At 39.1% G+C, this 8,639-nt stretch overlaps 2 protein-coding genes across 2 annotated transcripts in view; one reads left to right on the top strand and one right to left on the bottom strand.

Moving 5' to 3' along the window:
* Positions 1-4,266, bottom strand: part of npc1 (Niemann-Pick disease, type C1) — a 27,742-nt gene extending 23,476 nt beyond the window's left edge. Inside the window, exons 1-5 of the mRNA XM_024273976.2 lie at positions 3,996-4,266; positions 1,071-1,196; positions 893-999; positions 664-809; positions 291-458 (exon numbers count right to left, since the gene is read on the bottom strand). Of these exons, the coding sequence (XP_024129744.1) occupies positions 291-458; positions 664-809; positions 893-999; positions 1,071-1,196; positions 3,996-4,073 (625 nt within the window). The 5' untranslated portion in view covers positions 4,074-4,266. The remainder of the gene's footprint in view (positions 1-290; positions 459-663; positions 810-892; positions 1,000-1,070; positions 1,197-3,995) is intronic.
* A 2,396-nt stretch (positions 4,267-6,662) lies between these two features.
* On the top strand, positions 6,663-8,432 carry LOC112147309 (tripartite motif-containing protein 16-like). The gene has a single exon (XM_024273585.2). The coding sequence runs from the start codon at positions 6,685-6,687 to the stop codon at positions 8,338-8,340; it is 1,656 nt and encodes a 551-aa protein (XP_024129353.1). The 5' UTR covers positions 6,663-6,684; the 3' UTR covers positions 8,341-8,432.
* The last annotated feature ends 207 nt before the right edge of the window (positions 8,433-8,639 follow it).

The following is an 8,639-nucleotide window of genomic DNA, read 5'->3' as shown; positions in this document are numbered from 1 at the left end:
CAGACATTAAAGTCTTTAGAATTCCGCTCATCTTACTGTTGATGTGTTTTTGTGCTCACAAACTACACTTCTCCAGTATCTGAGTTAACACTTTATAAAGTTAAACATTTCAGACAATAAAAAGGAAGACACGTTTTTTCTTTCTGGCTTGTTTTTGTTCACAAGCTGCATGTCGTCATATAAAATACACCGATTTATTTATACTTTGTGGGTCTATCTTTAGGAGCTGGTTGATTTAAAATGTGGACATTCTGCTTCAACATTTTCAGAAGACGAACCAGTGAAATTACCAGAGAACACGGGGTCGATGGGAAACGGAGCCTGTCCGTTGCTGGTGCTGAACATGTACTGAATCCAGTTGGTGGCGTTGCAGTCCCGAGCGTCTCTGCCGCACAGCAGCGATAAGGCCTTCACGTTACTGGAGGGGGCCTGAACGTCGCTGCAGGCGTTGTACATGGCTGCAAATACAAAAAAAAAGACAAATCTATTTAAGGAATAAACAGCTCTGACCATAAGTCACCCAGAGAATCACACCGCTGACAGCATGACTGTTAGGGAAGCAAAACACGCCAGTCAGCAGATTTCTCCTGAGATCCAGCTGCTTTATGGAAATGTTTGACAAAGTTTGACCTGAAAAAACAAAGATAAAAACAAAGAACTCACCGCTGGAAAACGTCTTTCCAATGTAATACTGCACCTCCACCACATTGGTGCCGTTCACCTTGACGGTGTTCACAAACTGACTCTGGTGGGGGCTGCAGGTGAGCTCGCAGAAGAGGTTCATCAGGTTATAGAAGCAGGCGGGACACCTGCAGGGAAAAGGGGACGAATCAAAGGTTCTGCACACAAACCAGGCCAAACGAGTCATGTGATGCTCAGCAGAACTGCTTACCGAGACAGGAACTGGAGTGGAAGCTGCAGGCTTCCTTTGAGCGTGCGCAGCTGGTCGGCGTTGCAGCACAAACTTCGATTTCCATAGTCGTATCCGGGACAAAGCTCCTGCAGAAGTCATTCACGTAAATACCACAACGGATGACAGGAAGATCATTTTTGAAAAAAGCAGCCCCTACTTTGAGGAGATCATAAGCGTCCGGCTCTAACGGTTGGGGGGGGCCCGTGTAGTTGCAGTTGTATTTTTTTCCAGAGACCGGCGAGTCGCCACACTCGCCGTACCAAATACAGTGTTGGGCCTCAACCTGACGGCAAGAACAACAAAGTCATCAACTGTCACAGATCTGCAAAAAAAATAAGACAAACAGACGATTTGATCTGACACAAAAGCAGCTTCAGCTCCTCTGGTGCAGCGGCCGTTTGGGTTCGATTTCTACTGATCAAAACCAAGAAGGAGCCGCAGTCTAACTCAGAGGTCCAAACTCAATCACACGGGCCACAAAACAAAACACACGTTAGGTCACGGGACGAACAGAACACAACATTTAACGAACACTTTTAAAGTAACTTTTAAACCGTAACTTTTTATCATAATCATGAACCACATATAGAGCAGCACCTGCATTAATGCTACCGTGAATGTTGTAAGCTGAATGTGGCCGCTGAAAACGCTGAAATATTAGCTAAATGTCAAAATTAGCCGAAAAAGGAACAAAAGAAAAAAACGTAAGCTAGCCAAAACAGCTAGCATGTCGCTATAAAAATATAAATATTAGCTAAACTCCAAAACAGCCGAAAAAATCTTAGTAAATACCAAAATATTACAAAAAGCTAGCAGAATGTCAATTTTAAAACTTTAAAACCGCAACTTTTCAATATAATTCTGAATAATAAAAAGGCAGGAATAATATTCCAGAATAAATCAACTTAAACCTTAAATAACTTTTAATATTTTATTCTCCATAAAAATATATTTTGTCAAAATTATACAAGTTAGAAATAAGTGCAAAATAAACTCGGGCCATTAATAACAATAAAATAAAATGATCATTGGGGCCGGATAGAATTACCAGGAGGGCCGGATCCGGCCCCCGGGCCTCGAATTTGACACGTGGTCTTACTTTAACCTTTAAGAAGTTTGGATTTCCGTCTTTTTTTAAATAATAAATAAGAATTATGTCTATTTTTTGGTACAAACAAAAGCAAAAATTTAAAAAGAACATAGCATCTCTCCTCAAAATGTGTGTTTTTTTTTTTTTACTTATTTTCAAAATAAAAGACACTCTGTGCCAAACAGGATCATCTCAGTGCAGTTCTAAACAGCTAGTAACTAATGTTGAGCAGCATAAGATAATCTGTGCTTTTAACTCCTAAAAGATCAAACTTTTTACCAAAGTTTTGCTTTGCATATAAAATCTGTTCATTCTGGAGGTAGAGTTGAACAAACAAGACGTCTTCAGGTCAACAGGATGTAAAAACCTACATAGTTTATCATCTATGTGAACCTCAGACATCAGTTTATAAATGTAACTAATCTAAATTAAATAAATGCTAATTAAGTAATCATTATTTGAAAAAAAATGCTATTTATCTTTGCTTTTATTTTCTGTTATTTTCCCTCTTTGTCCTCAGTAGTCTTACACTCCTGGGTTTTGTTATTTTAGTTTGGGGTTGGTAGTCTTTGTTTATTTGTTTTCTTTAGGTCGATGTGGCTGGGTCAGCAGTCTCCATGACTTATTTTATGTTTGGCCATCATGGAGAGATAAAAGATCCACATGTGGATCTGGAGCCGCAGGTTACAGACTCCTGGTCTAGTGAGCCAAACTTCTTCATTTCCAAATTAAAAATACACACATCTCTCAGATTCTACCCTAACGAGGCATCACCTGGTAACCGTTTATTCTATTTCCTGTTTCTAAACGGCTATTTTTGCATGTCTGAAACGAACTTCCGCCCCTTTTGATGCAGCTTTTCTAGAACAATCTGCTTAAAAGAAGGGTTTCTGAGTATTTTTTTTTACTCTTAATGTATGTTTTAAATGTTTTCTCATGTCTTTCTTAGTTTGGACGGATGACAAGAAGCTGTTTTGTTCTGCAGGACGATCCTGGACTAAATCCCAGAACCCTGCAGCGTCTATCAAACTGCTCTCCGAAGAATCAATATTTTTACTGATTTCAACATTCCTACATTTTTCCCCCAAACTGGGATGCTGATACCTTATCTTTGCAAAGTAATGATTAATCAGATTTCAAATGTTCTAGCAAGGTTACTGAGCACTTTTCTTCATTTCAGGAGGAGTAATTGCATCATGAAACAGAACACAAACAATGCAGAGACGTGGACGGCAGAGAAGACGCCGCCGTTATCAGGATCTGATTAAATCACACTAAAGGATTGGAGGGCGAACCTTTTAACCCACAGGGGGATTCCTGGGTGTTGCTTTTTTTTAAAGTTCCTAAAAGTAAAAGTCTCAGCATCATTGCAACTAATAATCAATGAAAAATGTGGACAAAAATTGAGTTTGGGTCCAAATTGACCCATTTTCATGATTGGATATGAAGGGTTTTTAACATTTTTATTTTTATACTTATTTTGGAATAATTTTGAAATGTTTTAGTAGAGATTAACTCATTTAAATAAAAGATACATGCTATTATATATTAATAAAACATCACAAATGATGACTTTGATGGATAAACGTGGTTAAAGTGATTTAAATAGTGGAAATAAAAGTTAAATGTGTATTACTTTAGTCAATAAATCGTAATTAAAAAATCCGGTTTAAATCGATAAATTATTAATTTTTCCACTTTCTTGAGGGGATTTAACGACATTAGGCTAATATAACAAACATTTTTATACGTGTTGTCTTCAAGAACACACCCAGTTTGGGTTTTTATTCACTGTTTGGGGTCCCGGACCAGAACCGTCTAGAAAAGTCGGTCTATTTTCTCTTTCCGCGTGTTTCTTTGGACCAGCGTTAGCCCCGTTTACCGGCTAAATTCGGTTTGCTAATCTCAAACCGAGCCCGGCTGGGCTGGTTCCGACAATAGCAGCTGAGTCATGTTTTGGTCACGAGAACCGGGACGTCGGGTCGCGCTTACCCATCGAAAACAACCGGCGGCCGCGAGGAGGATGAAGAAGAGTCGGCGTGAAGCGCGCGTCCCCGCTGCGGGCCCCATTCCTGTCCGTGCGGAGATCGGGGTGAAGTGTCGCTGCAGGTAAACTTTCGCCTCTCTTGTTGACGGTTTCTTCTTCCGCTGGACGGATTTTCGGGGCGGAGACAAGCCGCGGCGCTCACTGCCGCCCCCTGGTGGTCGATACTGGTCACTGCATGTTGCGTAACTGAGACTTCCGGAACATTTTGACCTCTTTCTCTGCTATCGAAACGTATATTTGTCTTCCACCAATATAAGAAGATATACCATTTACGTTTTAATACATTTATTCATCTTTCTAGTTAAATTTTACATTCATAAATGCAAATTAACTGACAAAATTCCAAAGTTTCCTTTATTTCTGATGGAAGTCAAACTATATGTTAATTTTTCCAAAAAGCTGTAAAATGCTTTACATTTTGTTGTTAATGTAAATGATGTTACTCTTGTTCATTTCCAATAGCACTTTTTCAAATTGCAAGTCGATTATGCAGTTTTTATTAATTTATTAGTGTATTCTAATCGTAATTTTAAGGAAACTTGAACTTTTCCAATTTTTCTCACATTATGACCACAAATATACATATATTTAATTGGAATTTTCTGTGACAGACCAAAGCAAAATGGCATAGAAGTGTGAAGTAGAAAGAAAATTATACATCATTTTAAATTTTTTTAAATAAATAAATAAAATGAGCTTTTTTGTGGCTTTTCTTATTCTAAAAAAAAAAAAGCAACACCGACTTCCACTTCCGGCCTGGAGTTGAGCACCATGATCTGCTTTTTTGTCACGCGTTCATGCAAGAAAACGTTTGTTCCCTAGTGTTACGAAAACCATCCCTTCAGGTTTACATCACCTAATGACCTCTTATCTGTATTATCAAGTTTTAAGTAAAATATTTGACAATTAATGGAATTGATATCTAAAATAAGAAATGCAATTACAGCCATACTTTTTACACAATCTGTGAAAAAAGGAACAACAAACCTAGAGGTGTACTTTATTTGAATGATTTATTTGGTAATATTAATTGGAATAAAACATGGTTACTACATGAAACAATTTGCATTAATAAAAAAATTAAAGAAATAAAAAAAACCTTAAGTATGATTTACTCAACAAATATGTACATAGCCAAATTTTATGTTACCCCATGCATTGAATGCATTCACACAATTAACAAAAACAAATGTTTAGTTAAAAAATTGAATATTTAGTTTCAATCTAGATCAGAGGTAAGCAACTGTGGTCCTCATACTGGAAATGCAGAAGGGTGGCCCTCGAGGACCAGGGTTGCACCCCTGATCTCGATATTTAGTTTGGGGCTAAATATTAGTTAAAAATTATATAGTTTTGAACCAAATATTTTGTTTTTAACTATAAATTGCTAACTAAATATTTAGTTAGTACATGAAACATTTATAAATACAATAATTTAAAAGATGAAAATATGCATTTGAAAAACCACGCCTGTTCTTTTCCCTAAAACATGCTAAATACTTGAAAACATTGATGTTAAAATTTTGCTTTTCAGATTTACAAACAGCACCCCATAATTTTGAGCTAAGCTAGTATTTTAGCAACATGTTAGCTTTTTTGGGATAATTCGGTATTTACTGAGGTTTGTTAGGCCCATTTTGAGAACATTTTGTCAACATGCTAACATTGTTTTTCTAAATTTGGCATCGAGGTTTTTAAGCTTTTGACAAAAGCTAGTATTTTAGCAGCATGTTAGCTTTTTTTTGGCTAATTTGGCATTTACTGAGGTTTGTTGGGCTCATTTTGAGTTAAGCTAATATTTTAGCAACGTGTTAGCTTTTTGGCTAATTTAGCATTTAGTTTTTTTGGGCTAATTCTGAGTTAAGCTCGTATTTCTATGCTAGTTTTTCTGTCTAATTTTGTATCTACTGATGTTTTGTGCTCATTTTGAGTTAATCCCTTTTATGCATTTTTTTTGCAAGTTTTTTCAAGAAATTCTTCAAATTCTTTGAGCACTTTCTGCAACTTTAAGTCCTTTAGGAACTTTTAGTATTACGCAAATAGCTTTAGCGGTTGCGTAAAAAGCATTCACACTAGCATTATCGCAGTTAACGCAACTTTTCTAGTTATTACAGTCACTGTGTTGTTTTGGATGCACTTGTCTTTATGTTCTGTAAATGTGTTTGTAGTCAATAAAGTTTGATAGATAAAAGAAACATTTGTTCCCTCTTGTTATATTTGAGAACACAACAATGGTTATTGACTAAAAATTAGATTAATGCGATTAACTAGAAAACATTTTTTTTTGTAATTAATTAATTAATCATAATTAACTAGATAATTTGACAACTATAACATAAGTTTGTCAAAATAATCCCAAACACATTTAATAAATTAGTTTTATCATTTGATAAACTCATATATTTTAATTTTTAACCATCCAAAAACACCCTCCCTCTCCTGTAGACTCCTCTTCCTGATCTGCAGCTCCGGTCTTTCCACATTTGTCCTTTGGACTGGATTTGTTATGATGCCTGTAACCACGTGGGAAGAAGAGAGAAGCTAATTGGATGAATTCAAAATGAACATCTGATTGGAAGATCAAAGTCAGTTTCCTGAGAAAGAAAGTGAAAGTCTTTGTGTCTGAGAGCAGACATGGCGCAGAAAGGAGTTGCTCTGGATCAAGAAACCTTAAGCTGCTCCATCTGTCTGGATCTGCTGAAGGATCCAGTGACGATTCCCTGTGGACACAGCTACTGCATGAAGTGCATCCAGGAGTTCTGGGATGAAGTGAAAAACACTCACAGCTGCCCTCAGTGTAAGAAGAGCTTCACACCGAGGCCTGCTCTAGAGAAAAACGTCATTTTAGCAGCTTTACTGGAGCAGCTGAAGACGACTGGACTTCCTCTTGCTGATCCCTGCTGTGCTGGACCTGGAGATGTGTCCTGTGACATCTGCTCTGGAGGAAAACTGAAAGCTGTCAAGTCCTGTTTGACCTGTCTGACCTCTTACTGTGAGAAACATCTTCAGCCTCATTTGGATGTAGCTCCATTAAAGAAACACAAGCTGGTGGAACCCTCCAAGAACCTGCAGGAGAACGTCTGCTCCCGTCATGATGAGGTGATGAAGATGTTCTGTCGCACTGATCAGAAGTGCATCTGTTACCTCTGCTCTGTGGATGAACACGAGGGACATAAAATAGTCTCAGCTGCTGCAGAAAGAACCGAGAGGCAGAGAGATCTGGAGGAGAGTCAGCAACAAATCCAGCAGAGAATCCAGGACCGAGAGAAGGAGGTGAAGCTGCTTCAACAGGAGGTGGAGGCCATCAATCACTCTGCTGATCAAACCGTGAAGGTGACCGAGAAGATCTTCACTGAGGTGATCCAGCTCATCCAGAAGAGAAGCTGTGATGTGAAGCAGCAGATCAGATCGCAGCAGCAAACTGAAGTGAGACGAGTCAAAGACGTTCAGGAGAAGATGGAGCAGGAGATCACTGAGATGAAGAGGAGAGACGCTGAGCTGAAGCAGCTCTCACTCACAGAGGATCACAGCCAGTTTCTGCTCAGCTACTCCTCACTGCTACCACTCGGAGAGTCCAAACCATCATCCAGCATCAACGCCCGTCCTCGGAGATACTTCCAGGATGTAACCACAGCCGTGTCTGCACTCAGAGAGAAGCTGCAGGACATTCTGAGAGAGGGACGGAAAAACATCGCACTGACAGTCACTTGTGTGGATGTCTTACTGCCAGAACCAGAACCAAAGAGCAGAGCTGACTTCCTAAAATATTCCTGTCAAATCACTCTAGATCCAAACACAGCACACAGATGTCTGAAACTGTCAAAGGAGAACAGAAAGGTGACATTGAAGAAACAACCTCTGGCTCATTCTGATCCCTCAGACGGATTTGTTACATGGATTCAGGTTCTGAGTAGAGAAAGTCTGACCGGACGCTGTTACTGGGAGGTGGAGGGAAAAGGAATATTCATTGGTGCAGCCGTCACATACAAGAACATCAACAGATCTGGGGAGGAAAGCAGATTTGGTTTCAACGGCAAATCTTGGGCATTATATTCATTACAAGAGAATTTCTTATTTTTCCACAACAGCATCCAAACCTCCGTCTTAGCTGCTGGTTGCTCCAGACTAGGAGTGTACCTGGACCACAGAGCAGGTGTTCTGTCCTTCTACAGCGTCTCTGAAAGCCCGACTCTCCTCCACAGAGTCCAGACCACGTTCACCGAGCCGCTGCATGCAGGAGTGTGGTTGGGATTTGTTGGAGACACTGCAGAGTTCTGCAAACTCAAATAGTCCACAAAAGAAGTGAAGAATCTCTTTGAGATCATTTTTGAACTTGACTTCTGCGTAGTGTTTGAAATCAGAAATAAAAAGAACGTTTAAAAAATGAGCAGTGATGTCACAAATAAATGCTTTATTAGTCCATCGATCTGTCCGTTCTTTCCCCTAAATGTTGCTCACACGTGAAAGAATCAAATTCAAAACTTTATTTGTTATCTGGTATTTGTTTTTACATCATATCTGGAGTCTAGGGCTGCACGGTGGCGCAGTGGTTAGCGCTCTCGCCTCACAGCGAGAAGGCCCCGGTTCGA

The sequence above is a fragment of the Oryzias melastigma genome, linkage group LG17 (genome assembly GCF_002922805.2).
Source record: "Oryzias melastigma strain HK-1 linkage group LG17, ASM292280v2, whole genome shotgun sequence".
In the NCBI taxonomy this organism is placed as follows: domain Eukaryota; kingdom Metazoa; phylum Chordata; class Actinopteri; order Beloniformes; family Adrianichthyidae; genus Oryzias; species Oryzias melastigma.
Note: the sequence above shows the minus strand (reverse complement) of the source record. Positions and strands in the feature narration are given on the sequence as shown.